This window comes from Mesoplodon mirus (genome assembly GCF_964341445.2).
Source record: "Mesoplodon mirus genome assembly, chromosome: 1".
NCBI lineage: Eukaryota > Metazoa > Chordata > Mammalia > Artiodactyla > Ziphiidae > Mesoplodon > Mesoplodon mirus.
The window spans coordinates 8,417,990-8,440,956 of NC_138976.1; the positions used below are offsets into that span (position 1 = coordinate 8,417,990).

Genomic DNA, 22,967 nt, shown 5'->3' on the forward strand with positions numbered 1-22,967 from the left:
ATCACCTACCTTGTTTACTTTCCCCACAGCTATTGGGGCTGTCAACAGTACCGTGTTTATGTTTGCTTATTTACTTGCTTAGTTGGTCTTAGCCCACCAGATTGTAAACTCCATGAAGAAGGAACCTTGTCTTGTTCAGCAATGTATCCCCAATGCCTCAAGTAGTACACGGTTCACCCACAGTCAGAGTCCAGTAAACATTTGTTGAATCAAGGAATGGAGGAGAGGAGTGAATGAATGAATACACATAGAAATCTGTGTTTATAAAAACAACTGGGATTATACTGTAAGTATTGCCCTGTGAATTGCTTTTTTGTCAGTAAATACTATGTCGTGGAAATGTTTCCATGCCAGTAAATAGAGGTCTACCTCATTCTTTTTAATGGCATCATAGTATTTCATAATTCATTCAATCAATACATAATTCACTTATTCAACCAACAAATATTTACTCTGTGTCCTCTATCTGCACAGTTCTAGGCTCTGAAGATACAGCAGTGAACAAAATCCTGCAGTGAACAAAGTCCCTGCTCTCATGGTGCTTACATTCTAATGGGGGCAACAGATAAAAACGGAATAAATGAAATCCATGTGTTAAGAAGATAAACAAAGCAGTGAGAAGGGCGGTGGGTGACAGACAGGGTGTGCTGTCTTAAACAGGCGACCAGGGAAGGCCTTGCTGAGCAGAGATGCTAATCAAGTGAGGGTGTGACCCGTGAGACACCTGGGAGGAGCATCCCTGCGGTGGGAAGAGCAGGCTTCCTGAGGAGGTGGAAGAAGAAGGAAGTCAGTGTGCTTAGTGCAGAGCAGAGGATGGAGAGGTGGCACCAGCCATATCACGCAGGCCCTCATAGGGAGGACCGGGCCTGGCATGTTTGGATACTCTGTGAAAACTAGAAGAGAGGGCAAGAGAGGAAGCAGGGAGAAGAGCTGGAGAGCTGCAGAGTCCAGGCAGGAGACGGTGGGGCTGGCGTCGAGGGGTTCGAGCGGTGGTGGTGGAGGCATTGAGTCATGTCCATGGAATGTGCTCATGGATTAGATGGGGGGTGTGACAGAAGGAGAGGTGTCAAGGATGTTTCCAAGTTTGGCCTGAGCAACTGGACGGATGATACTGCCATTTACCGAGAGGCACAGTGTACACACACTCCACTGATCTACTCAACTGTCTATTGATAATATTTCGGATATTTCTCTCTGTTAGTTATGGACTTGGAAAACCCAACATATTTTTTTTTAAAAGTGGGACAACAGGAAATGGAAACATGCAAATAATATGGCATTCTGTAAGTCGAGTGTGCTAATAAAGTGCACTAACTTTAACTGAATGAAAACAAAAACCTAATTCCTTACCCTGATCATGAGGTTAACATTCGAATATTTCCAAGCAGATTTAAGCAGCTTGACTGTTTTTCTATCTTTACGGCTAGCTGTATAGAAAATTCTGAAATACACCCAAGAAAACATGTCAGTGGAGTCTTTCAGTGATAAGAGATTCTCTCTGTGCAAATCCACAGAGAGGTGTGCCTGGGAGAAAGGGCTGTGTTCCTGGTGAAGGGGAAGCTCGTTTACAAATATGGAGGCGGAGCGGCAGGACCAGGAGTCTCACGAGACTACTTACCTCTTGTTCTTCAAGAACCAGCAAGTCCTGTCAAATGAAGTTCGAAAAGTTATGTCCATGCTGAATGGTGGTCATTTTATGTTGACTTTCTGTGAAAGCCAAGCTTCAGTCTACTGACATTGACACCACTTTTCTCCCCTTCGAAGTGCTTAAAATATTCAAATTTAGCTCTACAGATTTTTATACAATACCTGGTCATTTAGGAAAGGCATATTATACCACAACTATCGGGAAACAAAGATGATGCATAGCAATGGGAAGAAACACACAGATGCCCAGGTTTCTCTAACCACTTAAAGCCAGATGATCATATGCCGCTTCTGGGAAGATTTCGCCCAAGAAAAATGCCACACAGAAGGGCAGCAGAAACAGACAAATAATATTTTAAAACAGCATCAGCCACCTTCCCACTTTTGGTGGAAAGATGCCTTCTTTAGAGTGCAGTTGGTTTATTTTCTGTTTACCTTTTGGATCCAGTGATTTGTAAGAACTCTTTTCCCTGCACCGGAAGCCTGTTGCTCAAGCCTTCCTAAGGGAAATCTACAGACACCTGATGACAGCAGGGGAACTACTGCTGGTAAGTTGCACACACACACACACACACACACACACACATTTGGATGCTCACACCCACAGAGGATGGAGGGAAAGCTCATGAATGGAAGGGAGAGTGTGAAAGTGTCTTTTGTTTGGTGAAAAACAGGCATAGAGTGATGATATAAATAGGCAGAAGGTTGCTGTATCTCGTTTTCTTGTCCTGTCTCGTTTTGTGGGAGAGACAAAGCAGATAAGGATGGCCAGGCAGGGGTAACCTCTCTGGGCAGACGGGATCTGATCAGCAGCAAGATGCAGAAGGAAGCATCCAAAAGGCTCGTGGGTTTTGGCCCCAGTGTCTGGGGGTCCAGGCTCTAAGAAGGAAAGGATTGAGTATGATAACTGGTACGAGTTAAGTAATAAGGGCACACTGGTACTGAATTTATAATTCTAATTTGTTTTTAAGGTGGCTATAAGGAACTACTATTAAGCACATTATGGCTTAAAGTTGCTTAAAGTTTAACCTAACACATCCATTTTTGCCTCAGTTCCCTCTGGGGTTGAGTCAGGGTACAAATACTATTTTAAAAATTAAATTAGAACAAAAGACATGGGAATTCACAATTCTATACATTCTGGTAAGCTAAGTTGAGAGCCAGTAACTTATTATAAAAGCTAACTGTATCGTGAAGGTACGCACACAAAGATCGCTCACGCTTCCATCCATCCTTCTCATACTGCCTGAATTATTTCCCTAAAAAGCAGATTTAAGCATTATGCTCCTTTGCTTAAAGATTCTGCTGTCTCCTAGATAGAGTCCAACCTGCCTCTCTAGCCTCTTCCTGTGTCACCCCACCTGGCATGCCAACTCCTCGAAGCTCAGCTCTAACACACAACTGTCACGCCATTAGTGATGGCTGTGTTTATGTTTCAAGGGGATGATTTCAAAGCCAAATTGATTGCAACTGCAAGACAAAAGTTTGGCTGACATTTTTCTGATGGACTGTTACCTAGTTTATGACTCTAAATTTTTTTTCTCCCAAGGCGGACTGCTTTCCCTTAATAGTAAGTCCTAGAACAGCTTTCTGGACATCTTCTATCCTCTGAATTTCTGAAAATGACAGTCTCCCAGCCTCTATCTTAGACTGTGCATCAGAATGTCGGGTGGGAGGTTCTCCATGATGAGAACCACTGGTGATTCTGGTTGGGATCCTAGGCGAAGAATCACTGATGATTTGTCAGTTCTAACACTGTGATCAAATTTATACAATTATGAAGCACAAAATTCTCTGTTACCTTTTGTATCTCAGGATGAAAAATTTCCCTGGGGCCTTTCTCGAATTTGTCCAGATTCATGGCACTGAAATAGAATGGACAGAGTGAGCTGCAGTGTGGAGGGAACTTAAGTAATGTGGAGCCACTCCCAGGTCTTCAGGAAAGCTAAGTATTACCTCCTGGAAAATCATAGCTGGACTCCCTGAAGGGCCACAGGAGGTACAGACCAACAAGGAGTGATCAGTGAAGGAACATAATGCGAGTAACCGACCGCAGTGGCTGTACCCTAGGCACACTTACAGAGTAAGAGAGGGAGGGGGGAATTGAGAGCATCTGTTTCAGGCAACCTTGACTAATCTCCATGATTCTTACTTTTATTTACTAAAAAAGTGATTCACTGACATTTACATAGCAATTAAGGATAAAATGAAATGTAATTAAGATGACCTGACGTGTCTTTCTTCCTTTGGCAATTCCTCTCCCAGTTAGGGCAAAAGGCTGTCCTTAGCAGGATTGTTCTTTTACGTTTTGCTTTGGACAAGCAATGTGAATTTCCTTGAGCTAAGTTCCTCTAGAGGTAAAACAAGGAAATTGGACTAGACGATGTCTAAGGCCCCTTTGAGCAAGAATCCTCATATTTGTAAATGAAAGGTAAAAATAATAGCTAATATTTACAAAGTATTTACTATATGCCAAGCACCCTGCTAAATGCTTTACATGGATTATCTCATTTAATCTCTATGAGGCAAGTACTATTTTATCCCCATTTTAAGGATGAGTAAATTGAGGCTCAGAAGTTAAAGAAATAGTCCAGGATAACAACGCTGTGAAGTAGTGGAGCCATGATGTGAACTCAGGCTTATCTGACTCCATAGTATTTATATTTTAATTTCCTTTAAAGTTTCCAAGTTCATGATTGTAACAAACAGAGATAAAATATTTTCTTCTGGGCTTCCCTGGTGGCGCAGTGGTTGAGAGTCCACCTGCCGATGCAGGGGACACGGGTTCATGCCCCGGTCTGGGAAGATCCCACATGCCGCGGAGCGGCTGGGCCCGTGAGCCACGGCCGCTGAGCCTGCGCGTCTGGAGACTGTGCTCCGCAACGGGAGAGGCCACAACAGTGAGAGGCCCGTGTACTGCAAAAAAAAAAAAAATATATATATATATATATTTTTTTTTCTTCTTCTATTGGCAGCAACTGTAGAAGTTTTAATCTTCGCAACTTTAAAAATACTCTCTTGCTGCAGCTTGCTCTGGCTATGAGTGGAGGACTGAAAAGTGAAGGCCTACTCAATTAAATGAAATTACAACTCAGTGAAATCCCTGGTCTTTAAATATACAGAAGAAAGGAGCTGGAGAAACTTCATTTTAGAAGAAGAAGAAAAAAGGAGTCACAGAAATTTAAGCCAATATAATTCAAACTATTGCTCTCAAAGCAAGTTAAGGTTTAGAAGCAGCAAGATACTTCTGTGCTCAAGAAAAAGGTTAACCTCTGCACTGATGCCCTCTTAGTTTGGGCTTCAGACTGGCCAGGAGAAAGATCAGGGGGCCTAGAGCAGAGGGGAGAAGGTCTGCAATCTGAAGACGAAGTCAAGCTTGAACGTGAGATATGAAATGTTTTACTTCTTAATCTCAGGACCCTTTCATCAGCCAGTTGCAATGCCTAACTGACAGTCAGGTTCGTCACTCTAACAGACATTCTGGCAAGTACGAGCTGTGGGTGGGAACATCAAAAACACCACCTCCTGCCACTACCTAGTTGCAGATAAATAAAGACTAAATCACCAGGCCACCAGGATAAGGTCTCAGACTCACACAGGATGGCATTAGTGGTTGACAGCCCAAGCCCTGGCATCACACGAACCCAGGTTTAATTCCCAGCTCTGTGGTTTACCAGCTGTGAGACCTTTGTCAAATCTCTTCACCTCTCTGAGGCTCCGATTCCTCCTGTGTGGAGTGGTGGTGGTAATAGATCTACTTTATGGAGCTGATTTAAAGATTCCCCAAGAGAATGCTTGTCAAGCATTTAGCACAGCACCTGACTAACAGAAGCTACTGTTACTATGATGTAACATCTTAGCTGGTGACAGAGCAACAGGCCGACCTGCGTGGTGGCATTCCCGAGGGGAGGCTGCCACCCGACATGGGGGAGAGATGAGAGGGAGGTGGAAAGATGGGGGCACGAGAGGCAGCTGAGCACCGAGCAGCGAGCGGTTCCTTCCATTCATTTAACTTTCTCTTGGTGAAGAATAAGCACGTTCTTCTCAGAGAAGCATTTCCTGACATCTGAGTTCTATTTCAAACCAGAAAAATGAAAGGAAAAAAATTTCTTGATTTTCTTTACGAAACCAAAATATTTGCATGCGTGCCGGAAAAAAGAAGCAGGTGACGCATGCAGAACACAAATGCTTGAGAGCAAAGCTCGGAAGCAGCCGGACCTGGACTTGCGCCTCAGTCCTACTATACGCAAGCAGTGTGATCTTGGCTTTGTTCTTCTGGGCCTCTATTTCCTCATCCATAAAATGGGGATAATAACACTATCTGTCCTATAGGGCTGCTGTGAAGATTCAGTGAGGTAATGCATGTCGAGGGCTTAGCAAAATGTTGAGTATAATGCCAAGGCCCAAGGAAATAGCAAGCTGACATCAGAATGATCACAGGAAAAAACCCATTTATGGGTGCCAGGTGTTGGGTTTCTGCTCATTTGTACTCACCTTAAGATGGACTTCACAGAGAGCGTTTTTGTGGGGCTGTAGGGAAGGCATATTTTCTGGGTACCCTGGAAAGTCAAAACAGCAAACCAGTGAGAAGTCTGGCAATTTCCACCTCTGAGAGAGTCTTACCTGGTCATTTAAAAGAAACCCATGTCCAGTCTTTCTCATTTTTCATCATATATATAAATACATTCTATGTTAGAAAAACACTTACTGAGGTTTGACAGCATCTTCCACCATTCCCCCCTACCTGGCATTTACGCTTTTCTTTTCTTTCTTTTTTTTTTTTTTTGCATTGGGTCTTCGCTGCTGTGCATGGGCTTTTCTCTAGTTGTGAGTGGGGGCTACTCTTCGTTGCTGTGTGCAGACTTCTCATTGTGGTGGCTTCTCTTGTTATGGAGCACAGGTTCTAGGTGTGCGGGCTTCAGTAGTTGTGGCATGCAGGCCCAGTAGTTGTGGCGCATGGGTGGGCTTAGTTGCTCCTTGGCATGTGGGATCTTCCTGGACCAGGGATCGAACCCTTGTCCCCTGCATTGGCAGGCGGACTCTTAACCACTGTGCCACCAGGGAAGTCCCAGCATTTATGCTTTAAGCATTACTCTTCAGCGTCTGGACTGGGTCCGCGCTGTCTCAGGTGCTGTGATGAGCAGATGAGCCGTCTGAACCAGAGGAGAAGGGGGTTTGGTCTCTGAGCCAAGAATTGGATCAGCCTCAAAGATCAGAAGAAGAAAACTGTCTCCACACATTCAACGGGACCCAAATGTGATTCCTCCAGGTCAAAGAGTTTTTAAACTAGAAATCACCCGATTCTTTCAGAGAAGTTTTCATAATGTGTACTTTTATATTTGTCTGTGTTTACTTATTTAAAGTCTGTTTCTTCCTCTCTGCATGAGTACCCATTGTGACCAACTCATAGGAAGTACTCAATCAATACTGGCTGAATGAAAGGGAATGAAGGAAGTATTGCCTGATGGCTCAGTTCCACGTCTAAGCACCCAGGAGAGATGAGGGCTAGTCTCTTTTACAATCTCCAAGAAAGAGACGATACAGATTTATAATTCGCAAAGGATTTATACTACATGCTTATTTAGCAAAAGAGATTATGACGCAGTCCACGTATAAAATTCCCTTTCTAACTATGACTATTAATAAAGTTGGCAGCACAAACAGCTAGAGAAGGGAAAGGACATTCCTTGTAGGAATCAGGCAAGTTTGTTCGTGTTTTCAGGACACATCTGCAAACTCATGTGTCCGAGCCCTGACCAATGGCACGGAGTGGAGTCCCCCAAACTTTTCAAGCCCATGATCTCTTTTGGCAAACTAAACTTTCACACTCAGGGCCCTGGAGAACTGGGTATTCTCACCCCTACTCCAGGCTGGGGATGAGTATGCCTTCCCAGTTAAGTGTCAGAAGTTGCACTAGGTAGAGCCCTTCTTTTGGATTCTCTACTAACCAAGGAATTTAGGTTGAGGTTTTTTTTGTAGTTTGCATTACGTAGATTTAAAAAATTTTCTACATATAAATATTATGATAGGAATATGCATTTTCAAATTCCACATGACCCACCCACTGAAACCTGAGTTAGTCCTGTGGCCTTACTTTTTCACCGGCCCCAGCTTACCTCAGGCTGTGGTCACCTGTGTGGGATGCCAACTCGTCTAGAACAGGGTCCTGAATCTGACCTTCTTGCTTGTCTACCCTTTCTTCTCACCAAACACACCAAAGGCAGCTTTTAAGAGAAGACTGGAGCAGCTTTGGGGGGAATGTATGGAATGGGAGAGGGAGGATCCAGCCCTGCCTGGGTGCTGGTAACATCGTCACAAACTGCTGAAATGGATGTGAAACCCAGGGCTCTTGGGATTGTGGATCTGTATTTTTCTTCACTATAAAGGGGTAAAGCTCTTCCTCCTCGTCATTTTTTTTGTGGCTTTCCAGGGTTGCTGTTCTAGAAAAAACACCTTCCAGTTCTCTGTTTTCAGTGGAACCAAAAAATGCACAGGGAGAGTCAAGTGCATGTGCGTATCAGGCAACACTAAGTGAGCAGAGCAGGACACAGAAGTGCATGTCCACATTACCCCACTTAGTGTGTGTGTGTGTGTGTGTGTGTGTGTGTGTGTGTGTGTTTATGGACAGATGTCGAGAAGGACACTGCAGTGATTATCACTGGGTAGCTGGATTTTGATCCTCTTCTTTTTTTTTTTTTTTTTTGCGGTACGCGGGCCTCTCACTCTTGTAGCCCCTCCCGTCGCGGAGCACAGGCTCCGGACGCGCAGGCTCAGCGGCCATGGCTCACGGGCCCAGCCGCTCCGCGGGATGTGGGATCTTCCCAGACCGGGGCACGAACCCGTGTCGCCTGCATCGGCAGGCGGACTCTCAACCGCTGCGCCACCAGGGAAGCCCTGATCCTCTTCGTTTTCACTTGCTGTATTGTCTGGATGGAATTTTTACAAGTGTGAGTCATTTTTTCTCGTTGGGTTTAGAAGGAACACAGCCAGAGATGTGTAAGGCAGTTTCTAGCAGGGTTTATACGTTTAGCTGTGTTTCTGTTTAATGAGAGAATGTGAGCTCACGGGGGGAGGGAGGGAGTGCTGAGTCACCTGCATTGTTGGATTCCCCACAGCCTCCAGCGCTGGCTTTGGGCCAACAGGGGCTCAATAACTGACCCTGACGCCGATGTTCTGCTTTGATGTGTTCATCTCCTCACTGCCCTTCAGTGGGCAGCAAACACCTACCCGGCCCTGCGCGTAATTTAGGGCCGAGAGAAGAGGCTCTGGGTTTGGGCATTGGCACTTCTCAGAAGAAGGGGATTAATGCTCCTTCTGCCCACCCCATGCTGCCTCCATGGTGGTCCTGGGTCTCAATCCCACCTCCCTGACTTCTCTCACCATCCAAGAGTCATCCCCAGAAGGCTCCTGTTTCTCTTGTATTTCCTGTTCCTTCTGTCTGGAACGTTCCCCCCACCCCTCCCCCTACTCTCTATGTGGCTGGTTCCCTTTCATCCTGTGGGTCTCTTTAAAGGTCACCTCCTCAGGAAGCGTTCCCTGGACTATCCCACTTGGGCAGGCCTCCGTATTGTTCGTTCTCTGTCTTCGTGTCCTTCAGAGTGCTCATCACAATTTATAATGTAATACAGACAATAGCTTTGGAAATTAAAAGAAGCAAAACTTCCCCTTGCCTTTGCCCCACTCTTCCTGCCCCAGTACCTGGCAACCGTCCCAGGTGAGGAGGTGAAGTGACTGTTTTCTGAAGGAAGAAGATAGGACTGAGAAAATCTCTTCCAGAAGGAGGTAGCGGAAGCGCGACACGGACCCTTGCCTCAGTGGAAGGAAGGAAGAGGAAGACAGGGAAGCTGAGGGGTTAGGTGCTGGGGCCCTTGATGCCTCCGTTCCGAGGGCAGGCCTTGATAGGGGTAGGGGTGGGGAGGCTGTAAGCACATCAAGGTAAGACCTGGAGGCACCTGGACTAGAGGCTCACTTCCCAGGAACGGCCTTCCAGAGGAGTCCTGAAGTCCAGGTAGAACCTGTCTGAACACAGTGAGGGGCAGTAACTCGGTAGCTTCCAGCAGGGATGGCCAGCAAGATTAGAGACCCGAGCCTAAGGCGACGCTCCCGCCTCCTCCCGTCTGACCCAGGGCTGAGAGAGTGCAGCACTTCCGAGAGGCTCGGTGACCGGCAGAGACCTGGGGTCAGGTGAGAGTGTTCACATGCACAGTGACTTCACTACACGGAGCAAATGGCTGGGACACGGACTTCAGGGATAGGTGTGCTCCAGTGACCACCCCCCACAAAAGCCGGAGGAGACCAGTTACACCTCAGGGGCTGCTCCTCCAAAGCAGAAACCAGAAAGAGCCCAGAGGGCCCCGGGTGGATCCCAGGTCCTCCCCTCCCACCACCATGAGGCCTCAGAGACCCTCTCTTCACATATCCAAACATTTACTTCAGGAGAAACAGGGCTAGGGGAGTGAAATCGGAAAGGCTGATTATTTGTCCAAAAGAGACAGAGTCATCCGAAGAGAATATTTGAGCCAGAAGAGACTGGAATACGGTAATAGGCAAACATTAAAAAAAAATAAGTAAAAAAAAATGGAGGGGGCCAGAAAACAGCCTTCCTGGTGCAGAAAATAAGAGGCTTTGGACGAAGGCACCAGCCCTTCTCAGTAGGTGACTAAGGAGAAGAGATGATCATGCACTTGGGGAAAACTGGCACCTGTTCTCCAGCGTTATCTTCTAAAACTGACGCTTAAACTTGCTTCAAGGACAGCCATGCTGATGGCAAAACTGACCCCAAATGCAGTGACACGGGGAGAGGGGTAAGGCCAAAACTTGTCTGCAGGAAATAATTCACGAGTAAGACCTAAATACTTTAGATCAGATTTTTACCTTAAACCTGCTTAAAGAAAGAAAAATTTCTGAAACATAAAATAGAAGTTTAGATACATAGAGGTAGCAGAGCACATGTTAAGTTGGACTTCAATTCATTCATTATTAATCATTTCATGAATTCGTTCAACAGATATTTATCGAGCTCCTTCTATGTGCCAGGCACTGGGCTTGCTGGTGGGGATACTGAGGACAAAGCAGTATGTCCCCTCCTTTCATGGAGCTCACAGGATAGGGAGAGTGACAGCATGAGTCAAAGAATTACATATAGAATTAGTTATGTACAGTGGTGACAGCTCAGCATGCAGTCCTGGGTTCTGCCTGGTCTGCCACCTCCCTCAGTTATGTCATTTAAGTTCCCTAAACTATAATAACACCTATGCATTTGGAGGACTTACCTGGCATACAGTAATGCTCAATAAAGGTTAGATTTTATTGTTATTACTAGTACTAGTTTTAATCATCACAAAAAGTTCCTAGCCACAGTTTATTCTGTAGTAGTTCCTGGAAATTCTTTCTGGGCTTTTTGAAGTTGCTACTTTATTGCAATATAGGTATGCATGCATGCAAATGTGTGTGTATGTATGTGTGTATAAAAGATTACTGTTCCTTATGGGGATATATGTATACGTATAGCTGATTCACTTTGTTATAAAGCAGAAACTAACATATCATTGTAAAGTAATTATACTCCAATAAAGATGTTTAAAATTTTAAAAGTTAAAAAAAAATTATTGTTCTTTTAAGTTTCTGCTAATTTCTTTTCCAAAAAGAGCTACATAGCAATTTTTCTTTTTTTTTTTGCGGTACGCGGGCCTCTCACTACTGTGGCCTCTCCCGTTGCAGAGCACAGGCTCCGGACGTGCAGGCTCAGCGGCCATGGCTCACGGGCCCAGCCGCTCCGCGGCACGTGGGATCTTCCCAGACTGGGGCACGAACCCGCGTCCCCTGCATCGGCAGGAGGACTCTCAACCACTGTGCCACCAGGGAAGCCCTACACAGCAATTTTGATACACTACGTAGCTGAGATAAAAATCGCATGCAGGGCTTCCCTGGTGGCGCAGTGGTTGAGAGTCCGCCTGCCGATGCAGGGGACACGGGTTCGTGCCCCGGTCTGGGAAGATCCCATGTGCCGCGGAGCGGCTGGGCCCGTGAGCCATGGCCGCTGAGCCTGCACGTCCGGAGCCTGTGCTCTGCAACGGGAGAGGCCACAGCAGTGAGAGGCCTGTGTACCGCAAAAAAAAAAAAAAAAAAAAAATCAGCATGCAGAGATGGCAGACAGCAGAAGCAAGAAGTACTACAATCCAGGCTGTGGAACAAAAACCACATTCACAGAAAGAGAGACAAGATGAAAAGGCAGAGGGCTATGTACCAGATGAAGTAACAAGATAAAACTCCAGAAAAACAACTAAATGAAGTGGAGATAGGCAACCTTCCAGAAAAAGAATTCAGAATAATGATAGGGAAGATGATCCAGGACCTCGGAAAAAGAATGGAGGCAAAGATCGAGAAGATGTAAGAAATGTTTAACAAAGACCTAGAAGAAGTAAAGAACAAACAAACAGAGATGAACGATACAATAACTGAAGTGAAAACTACACTAGAAGGAATCAATAGCAGAATAATGGAGGCAGAAGAACGGATAAGTGAACTGGAAGACAGAATGGTGGAATTCACTGCTGCGGAACAGAATAAAGAAAAAAGAATGAAAAGAAATGAAGACAGCCTAAGAGACCTCTGGGACAACATTAAACGCAAAAACATTCGCATTATAGGGGTCCCAGAAGGAGAAGAGAGAGAGAAAGAACCCGAGAAAATATGTGAAGAGATTATAGTCGAAAACTTCCCTAACATGGGAAAGGAAATAGCCACCCAAGTCCAGGAAGTGCAATATTTGAAGAGATTATAATCGAAAACTTCCCTAACATGGGAAAGGAAATAGCCACCCAAGTCCAGGAAGCGCAGCAAGTCCCATACAGGATAAACCCAACGAGAAACATGCCGAGACACAAAGTAATCAAACTGACAAAAATTAAAGACAAAGAAAAATTATTGAAAGCAGCAAGGGAAAAACGACAAATAACATACAAGGGAACTCCCATAAGGTTAACAGCTGATTTCTCAGCAGAAACTCTACAAGCCAGAAGGGAGTGGCATGATATACTTAAAGTGATGAAAGGGAAGAAACTACAACCAAGATTACTCTACCCGACAAGGATCTCATTCAGATTCGATGGAGAAATCAAAAGCTTTACAGACAAGCAAAAGCTAAAAGAATTCAGCACCACCAAACCAGCTCTACAACAAATGCTAAAGGAACTTCTCTAAGTGAGAAACACATGAGAAGAAAAGGACCTACAAAAACAAACCCAAAACAATTAAGAAAATGGTCACAGGAACATACATATCGATAATTACCTTAAATGTGAATGGATTAAATGCTCCAACCAAAAGACACAGGCTTGCTGAATGCATACAAAAACAAGACCCATATATATGCTGTCTATAAGAGACCCACTTCAGACCTAGGGACACGTATGTAACTGAAAGGATTGAAAGTGAGGGGATGGAAAAAGATATCCCATGCAAATGGAAATCAAAAGAAAGCTGGAGTAGCCATACTCATATCAGATAAAGTAGACTTTAAAATAAAGAATGTAGGGGCTTCCCTGGTGGCGCAGTGGTTGAGAGTCCGCCTGCCGATGCAGGGGACGCGGGTTCGTGCCCCGGTCTGGGAGGATCCCACATGCTGCGGAGCGGCTGGGCCCGTGAGCCATGGCCGCTGGGCCTGCGCGTCCGGAGCCTGTGCTCCACAAAAAAAAAAAAAATAAAATAAAATAAAATAAAGAATGTTACAAGAGACAAGGAAGGACACTACATAATGATCAAGGGATCAATCCAAGAAGAAGATATAACAATTATAAATATAAATGCACCCAACATAGGAGCACCTCAAAACATAAGGCAACTGCTAACAGCTATAAAAGAGGAAATCGACAGTAATACAGTAATAGTGGGGGATTTTTAACACCTCACTTACACCAACAGACAGATCATCCAAAATGGAAATAAATAAGGAAACAGAAGCTTTAAATGACACAATAGACCAGATAGATTTAATTGATATTTATAGGACATTCCATCCAAAAACAGCAGATTACACTTTCTCCTCAAGTGCGCACGGAACATTCTCCAGGATAGATCACATCTTGGGTCACAAATCAAGCCTCAGTAAATTTAAGAAAACTGAAATTATATCAAGCATCTTTTCTGACCACAATGCTATAAGATTAGAAATGAATTACAGGGAAAAAACCCGTAAAAACCACAAACACAGGGAGGCTAAACAATACGTTACTAAGTAACCAAGAGATCACTGAAGAAATCAAAGAGGAAATCAAAAAATACCTGGAGACAAATGACAATGAAAACACGACGATCCAAAACCTATGGGATGTAGCAAAAGCAGTTCTAAGAGGGAAGTTTATAGCTATAAAGCCTACCTCAAGAAACAAGAAAAGTCTCAAATAAACAATCTAACCTTACACCTAAAGGAACTAAAGAAAGAAGAACAAACAAAACTCAAAGTTAGCAGAAGGAAAGAAATCAAAAAGATCAGAGCAGAAATAAATGAAATGGAAACAAAGAAAACAAAGCAAAGATCAATAAAATTAAAAGCTGGTTCTTTGAGAAGATAAACAAAACTGATAAACCATTAGCCAGACTCATCAAGAAAAAGAGGGAGAGGACTGACTCAGATCAATAAAATTAGAAATGAAAAAGGAGAAGTTACAACAGACATCGCAGAAGTACAAAGCATCCTAAGAGGCTACTATAAGCAGCTCTATGTCAATAAAATGGACAACCTGGAAGAAATGGACAAATTCTTAGAAAGGTATAACCTTCCAAGACTGAACCAGGAAGAAAAAGAAAATATGAACAGACCAATCACAAGTAATGAAATTGAGATTGTGATTAAAAATCTTCCAACAAACAAAAGTTCAGGACCAGATGGCTTCACAGGTGAATTCTATCAAACATTTAGAGAAGAGCTAACACCCATCCTTCTCAAACTCTTCCAAAAAATTGTGGAGGAAAGAACACTCCCAAACTCATTCTATGAGGCCACCATCACCCTGATACCAAAATCAGACAAAGATACTACAAAAAAAGAAAATTACAGACCAATATCACTGATGGATATAGATGCAAAAATCCTCAACAAAATACTAGCAAATAGAATGCAACAACACATTAAAAGGATCATACACCATGATCAAGTGGGATTTATCCCAGGGATGCAAGGATTCTTCAATGTATGCAAATCAATCAATGTGATGCACCATATTAACAAATTGAAGAATAAAAACCATATGATCAGCTAAATAGATGCAGAAAGAACTTTTGACAAAATTCAACACCAATTTATGATAAAAACTCTCCAGAAAGTGGGCAGAGAGGGAACCTACCTCAACATAATAAAGGCCATATACGACAAACCCACAGCAAACATCATTCTCAATGGTGAAAAACTGAAAGCATTTCCTCTAAGATCAGGAAAAAGACAAAGGTGTCCACTCTCACCACTCTTATTCAACACAGTTTTGGAAGTCCTAGCCACGGCAATCAGAGAAGAAAAAGAAAGAAAAGGAATACAAATTGGAATAGAAGAAGTAAAACTGTCACTGTTTGGAGATGAAATGATTCTATACATAGAGAATAATAAAGATGCCACCAGAAAACTACTAGAGCTAATCAATGAATTTGGTAAAGTTGCAGGATACAGAATTAATGCACAGAAATCTCTTGCATTCCTATATACTAATGATGAAAAATCTGAAAGAGAAATTAAGGAAACATTCCCAGTTACCATTGCAATGAAAAGAATAAAATACCTAGGAATAAACCTACCTAGGGAGACAAAAGACCTGTATGCAGAAAACTATAAGACACTGGTGAAAGAGATTAAAGATGATATCAACAGATGGAGAGGTATACCATGTTCTTGGATTGGAAGAATCAATATTGTGAAAGTGACTATACTACCCAAAGCAATCTACAGATTCAGTGAAATCCCTATCAAATTACCAGTGGCATTTTTTTATGGAACTAGAACAGAAAATCTTAAAATTTGTATGGAGAAACAAAAGACCCCGAATAGCCAAATCAGTCTTGAGAGAAAAAAATGGAGCTGGAGGAATCAGACTCCCTGACTTCAGATTATACTACAAAGCTACAGTAATCAAGACAATATAGTACTGGCACAAAAACAGAAACATAGATCAGTGGAACAAGATAGAAAGCCCAGAGATAAACCCACGCACCTATGGTCAACTAATCTATGACAAAGGAGGCAAAGGATATACAGTGGAGAAAAGACAGTCTCTTCAATAAGTGGTGCTGGGAAAACTGGACAGCTACATGTAAAAGAATGAAATTAGAACACTTCCTAACACCATACACAAAAATAAACTCAAAATGGATTAGAGACCTAAATGTAAGACCGGACACTATAAAACTCTTAGAGGAAAACATAGGAAGAACACTCTTTGACATAAATCACAGCAAGATCTTTTTTGATCCACCTCCTAGAGTAATGGAAATAAAAACAAAACAAAAAAAAAACCCAAATGGGACCTAGTGAAACTTCAAAGCTTTTGCAGAGCAAAGGAAACCATAAACAAGACGAAAAGACAACCCTCAGAATGGGAGAAAATATTTGCAAACGAATTAACGGACAAAGGATTAATCTCTAAAATATATAAACAGCTCATGCAGCTCAATATTAAAAAAAAATAAACAACCCAATCCAAAAATGGGCAGAAGACCTAAATAGACATTTCTCCAAAGAAGACATACAGATGGCCAAGAAGCACATGAAAAGCTGCTCAACACCACTAATTATTAGAGAAATGCAAATCAAAACTACAATGAGGTATCACCTCACACCAGTTAGAATGGGCATCATCAGAAAATCTACAAACAACAAATGCTGCAGAGGGTGTGGAGAAAAGGGAGCCCTCTTGCACTGTTGGTGGGAATGTAAATTGATACAGCCACTACGGAGAACAGTATGGAGGTTCCTTAAAAAACTAAAAATAGAATTACCATATGATCCAGCAATCCCACTACTGGGCATATGCCCTGAGAAAATCGTAATTCGAAAAGAATCATGTACCACAATGTTCATTGCAGCACTATCTACAATAGCCAGGACACGGAAGCAACCTAAGTGTCCATCGACAGATGAATGGATAATGAAGATGTGGTACATGTATACAATGGAATATCACTCAGCCATAAAAAGGAACGAAATTGGGTCATTTGTTTAGACGTGGATGGATCTAGAGACTGTCATACAGAGTGAAGTAAGTCAGAAAGAGAAAAACAAATATCGTATATTAACGCATATATGTGGAATCTAGAAAAATGGTACAGATGAACCGGTTTGCAGGGCAGAAATTGAGACACAGATGTAGAGAACAAATGTATGGACACCAAGTGGGGACAGTGGCGGGGGTGGTGGTGGTGGTGGTGTGATGAATTGGGAGATTGGGATTGACATGTATACACTGATGTGTATAAAATTGATGACTAATAAGAACCTGCTGTATATATATATTAAAAAAATCAGCATGCAATTATTTAAATACTGGATTTCAACAAATGTACCCATCAGGTGGGACCGCAAAATAATAGAACTAACATTTTCTAAGTGTGGTTTATTTTATTGCTTTTTAAATTATACACCATACTCACCAATTCAAGAATAAGATGTCTTATCCTTTAGGCACCTAACCAGTTTTAAGATTTGACGATTTGGGACACTGGGTAAATTTTCAAGCAAGATCTCACTTCAGGTAGTCTTGTTAGTGCTCATCACCCTGTGAGCCATAGCCCAGAACTTTTCCCATTTTACAAAGAAGAAAATGGAGGCTCAGAGGGCATGAGCAAATTTCTCAAATTCACACAAAATGAGCTTGTTATTGAGGTGATTTGACCCTAGTTTGCTTAACTCCAAACCCTCTGTTCTTTCTAGTGTTGATATGGTCTCTAAAAAATTCTCTGAGAAGCAAAGAAAAAAAGAAACAAGAGAAGAAGATAATGAGAAAAGGTAAAAGATGAAAGACAGAGGTCGAATATAAGAATTAATAGAAAAAATTCAGAACAGGAAAAGAAGCAACACCAATGAACATAAAAAAAACTTTCCTGAGCTAAAGAAAGACCTGCACCCTCGAGTTGAAAGGGCCTGCTTTCAGCCCGCTGTCCCCAGCTCAGTGTCCAGAGCCCACCGTGGGCAGGAGGTACTTGTTAGATCTAGGGTTGCTTTTCTACACCATGAAATTGATGAAAGGAGCTAAGCCTCAAAGAAATCCTAGAAGCACAGCTGATTCAGCAGTTGACCAACTGACTCATGGAAACAGGAGCCCCCCAGGGACTGTGCCCATGTAACAGTATTATATTCTTCCACTAAATCTTGTTTTTTTTAGCTGAAGGTGTGCCAGCTCATCACTTTCAGTATCAGTAACAGCGATAATAACATAGTTGTGTATTCCGAGAGGGCAGAGATTGAGGGGAATGAACATGTCTACTTAGTGGCTTATGTAGGAAAAATTGCTCTTAAACTCAGAGTGTGAAGGTCTCCCCTGTGAACAGGATAATCCTCAGTAGCCAAACTCAAAAACCCTAGTAGAAAAAGGCTGACAATGACACTGATTAAACTCTGGAGTGGTGCTGAAACTCCAGGTGCAGGTCTGATACTCACTGTTTTCCTCCAAAGGATTGCACGGTATTGAGGGACACGCTGATTGTTTTGGTCAGAGAGGGTCACCGACAGGAAGAAGGGGCTCTTCTCCGCATCATTTCCAATGTAGTTCTGATGGACTGGAAAAGAGGCAGGTTCAGAACAGTGAAGATGCAGCCGGCTCCTCCAGGCACTGGGAGCAGTGGGCATGGCAGGTGGCAGCCAGCCCTTCCCACAGGGTCAGGGAACAGTAATCTCCAGCCCAGCTCGGAAAAGAACCTGGTGACTCTATCCTAATCATGCTCTCCTGTCCCCCCTTGCCAGGGATGGACTCAGGAATGAACATGTGACCCAATTCTGGACAATGAGACAGGAGGAAAAGTGTGTCAAGGGGTTTTTGGAAGGGCTTCCTCACTCCTGAAGATGGCCTTCTTTTCCCCTGGACACAGTGGTGTCTAGAAGTGATGCCTGGAATTGCTGCAACCATCTTGTGACCCTGAGGAAGGCCAGCATGGATGACATCACCAAGCCTCTGACTCCACCAACCCCAGAGCTTGCCCTACCTCTGGGTCTCTTGTTGTCTCCCTTATTGTTTAAGCCCGTTGAGGCAGCTGAAGGCATCCAAGCACTATGCTTTCAAGCATTTGGGAAGATAGCAACTTTCCCCCAATTTCTTTCTTTCTTTTTTTTTTTTTTTTTTTGCGGTACGCGGGCCTCTCACTGTTGTGGCCTCTCCCGTTGCGGAGCACAGGCTCCAGACGCGCAGGCTCAGCGGCCATGGCTCACGGGCCTAGCTACCCCGCTGCATGTGGGATCTTCCCGGACCGGGGCACGAACCCGTGTCCCCTGCATCGGCAGGCGGATTCTCAGCCACTGCGCCACCAGGGAAGCCCCCCAATTTCTTTCTTTATAAAGAGATATGTCTTGCCAAATAAGTGAACTTCTTAGAATAATACAGTATCCGATTTTTAAAAAGACATCATTTGGGTCTGCTCACTCTCATTTTATAGCTCAAGTATCACACCTTCTACAAATAAATAAATGCATTAGCCTGATAAGCAATTTATCTAACCCATTTCTAATCCTGCCATAGTGATTATTCTTCCATTCCCATTGCTTTCTGTCGCTGACCACGCTCCTGTTTTCCACCTTTCCATATATGTTCACATGAGCTCTTCACTTCAAATGTACATCACTATTCATGACAGAGCTCTTGGTATGTGCCAGGCACCAGGCTTAGTGTGCCTCACTGACACTTCTGTTCAAACCTCCTAGGTATGTACTAGTAATACCCCCACTTTACAGATAAGGAATTAAGACTCAGAGAAGTGGCAGTAACTAGTGTTAAGGTCCTATGTTGATAACGGCAGAACCAGGATTCAAACAGTCTGTAGTCTCCATGAGGGCAGGAATCATAGCTGCCTTTGCAAGAGCACATTTCCTGGCACATGGTAAGTGATAAACAAATCCTGGTCACCAGAGCCTACAGCGTAATGCCTCTCTGCTCTGCATTAGCCCTGGAGCTCAGGGAATCGTTTCTCCCCCTCACTGCCTTCAACTAAGTGTTCAAAGCCCACTATAGACCGGGTAAGTGCCTTGTTAAGTCTAAAATTGTTTTGCGCCCTGCAAATTCTTCTCATCTTGCAAATCACTCATTCATACTATCTAATCCTCTTTAACTCCCCAGGGACAAAAATAACTAGCAAAAACTAACTAAATAAAAAATTTTAAGATAAAAATATAAAATAAAAAATAAAATATAAATAACAAATTTAAAACGGAGGAAAACCTACTAGGGCTGAATCTTCAAAGCTTACAAATCTACAAAGCTTACAACTGACCTTGAAATGAAATGCCCTGACCTCAGTGTCCCTAAACTGATAAGTTTCACACATATAGGGTACCAGAAATTATACCAACACTAATTTTCATTCTGAATATCCTTTCTTTCCAACCACTGTAATGACATAATTACCTTGTCCTAAAAAATACTTGAAATACCATCTGGTGTGGTATTCTGGGTTCTCTAAGTGCACGTCTGTCCTTCGCCAAGTGCCTGGCAGAGCAGTTGCATTCTGTAATGGAACAAAGTTATGCCATTAAGAGGCTTATTTAGAAAGTAAACAAGGTAGCAATGAACCAGATGCCAAAGAACCAGAAAAGTCACTGTTAAAAGTGTACAAACAGGGCTGTAACCACATGTTCTCATTAGAAAAGACACCTGTCAAAATCCACATCATAGAAATGTTCTGAAGGTCCTTGGGGTGTAGGAAAAAGCACCAGGTGAACCAGTGAGTTAAGCAATTTCTAACTTGAGTTTAAAGTTTTTCTCCTTTCTGGGCTGAAGCTTCCACAACATTTGGGAGTTGGTGCCCGCAGAGGCACGCCCTTCTGTTTGTTACCCTGTAACAGGCACATTTCACCTGGAACACATCTCGGCAGCATCTTATTTGAGTTCATATTCTTTGTAGAATTTTAAAAATTTACTGTAACTCAATTAATGTGGAAAACATGGATAAACATAACGAATAATCCGAATCCTCTATCCAAAGATATAATCGCTATTAATGATTTGATATGGTTTCCTCAAATTTTTCCCCTACATGTACATACGTACTTTTCTTACCAAAATGGAATCATACTAAATATACAGTTTGAAACTCCATTGACATCTACATTGTGCCCTGTGTGTAAGACAGACTGCTGGAACATTCTTTTCTCATTCTGACATGGCTCTAGTGATTTACTGGGTGTCTGTGGTCAGTTTCTTTATCATGTTGAAGAAGTTCCCTTCAATTCCAAGTTTATAAAGCGGTTTTCTCAGAAATGAATATTGAATTTTACTGAAAGCTTTTTTTTTTTTGGCAACTATTTAGCAAATAGGTTAAATGGGGAAAATCATAGTCATGTAATAAATTATACCATTGGCTCTTCTTATACTGAATGGTTCTTAGATTTCTGGAAGACACCCTTATAGGTATTCTGTTGATATACTGTATTGCTGGATTAAAAAAAATGACTTATGTATCATATTTGTTGGTGAGATGAATCTTTAGGTTTCTTTTCAGTATATATTTCTGTCATGCTTTCAGGGTTATATTACTTTATAAAGTGAATTAGGATGCTTTCTGTCTTTCTCACTGCTCTGGAAATAATGACGTTCACGGAAAGAGCTCTAAGTGCCAAGTATTAGGCCACACACTTTACATGAATTATCTCCACCAACTCATGAGATAGAGTCGATTTTATCCCCTTACTTTCAGATGAGGAAATTGATGCTTAGATAATTTAAGTTTGTTGCCTAAGGTTGCAGAAATAATAAGCAGTGGAGCTAAAACAAATCAGTTCCAATGTCAGAGTGTTTTTTTTCTTTTTTTAAATCTTAACCATTATATCATCTTCTGAATCTTTTACTTAATGTTATGCCTTTTTAATCTATCAAGGGGTAAAAAGTAGGTTAAAATTCTTAGTATTATTGTGCCTTTATTGAATTTTCTTGACTTTAAAAAAATCAGCGATATATATATATATATATATCCCTCCACACCCACACCCATATATATAAATTTTTATTTGGCAGTGATTTTAAACTTACATAAAAGTTGCAAGAATAAGAGGAGTGCAAAAAGCATCTGTATGCCCTTTACCAGATTCACCTACTGCTAACATTTTATCCCATTATTCACTTGTTCACTACTCTCTATCCCTCTACACACACACGCACACACACTTCTTCCCAAATCATTTAAGGCTAAATTGCATAAATAATAGCCCTTTATTCCTAAATACTTCAATGTGTATTTCCCAAGTATAGGAGTATCTTCTTACATAACCACCATAAATCCTAACTATTTTAAGTATGGCCTACTTTATAGAGGATTTCAAAGATACAGAAACTTCCTATAGCATTTTAAGGTGACAGTTACACAGGAACACAGTATTTACTTGACATCAACAAGAATGTTAGGAGGAAATATTCTGATGAGCACATATTCCAATCAAAGTTTAACATTACAAACACCCATACTAATTTTATCCCTTTTAGATAATCATTTGCTAAAAGGTATTATGCAGTAATGAACTCAAATTCTTCTATGCTGCAGATGTGCCTGAACATGCCCACAGGGTTGAATGAGTCTTGAGACTGAGAAATCCTGAATCATTTCTGCATCAAATTCCAAAGCCCACAAAAGCTCCTTGTTGCTTTCCTTGTTTTGCTTTGTTTAACCACATTTATACTTGCGGGATGTGAAGGATGAAGACTGTATATGGCCAGGATATTGTGAAGAGAATTTAATCAAAATCCATGTATAACACCCCCATTTTATCTGAATGTTCTCTAATATTTGACTTTAAGCAGGGAGTCCACACAACACAAGCACTCAGGCTACAAATGAGATCCACAGTTTTATATAATGCTTGTGATTTTTCAGAGCCTCTTCCAGAGTGAGTTTAATTAATGAATGAATGCTTTTAAACTGACTTTCCTTCACTTTCTAGGTTAAATTGCTGAAAGAACACTGACAATAAAGAAGATGGATTAAAAAAAAACAAAAAATTTGAATTGCAAATATAAATATAAGCTGGTTGAAAAAAGTTAAATCATACAAAAATTAAAATGCTTTTTTTCCCCTCAACCCCCATGTCCTAATCTACTTCCTTGCCATATAATAACCATGTCACCAGATTGGTTTGGATAGTC

At 42.2% G+C, this 22,967-nt stretch overlaps 1 protein-coding gene across 1 annotated transcript in view; it reads right to left on the reverse strand.

The window, feature by feature from the left end:
• Positions 1-22,967, reverse strand: part of GARNL3 (GTPase activating Rap/RanGAP domain like 3) — a 154,317-nt gene that overhangs the window by 54,318 nt on the left and 77,032 nt on the right. Inside the window, exons 5-9 of the mRNA XM_082622306.1 lie at positions 20,241-20,340; positions 18,287-18,405; positions 6,142-6,206; positions 3,449-3,512; positions 1,619-1,645 (exon numbers count right to left, since the gene is read on the reverse strand). Coding sequence (XP_082478432.1) covers positions 1,619-1,645; positions 3,449-3,512; positions 6,142-6,206; positions 18,287-18,405; positions 20,241-20,340 — 375 coding nt within the window. The remainder of the gene's footprint in view (positions 1-1,618; positions 1,646-3,448; positions 3,513-6,141; positions 6,207-18,286; positions 18,406-20,240; positions 20,341-22,967) is intronic.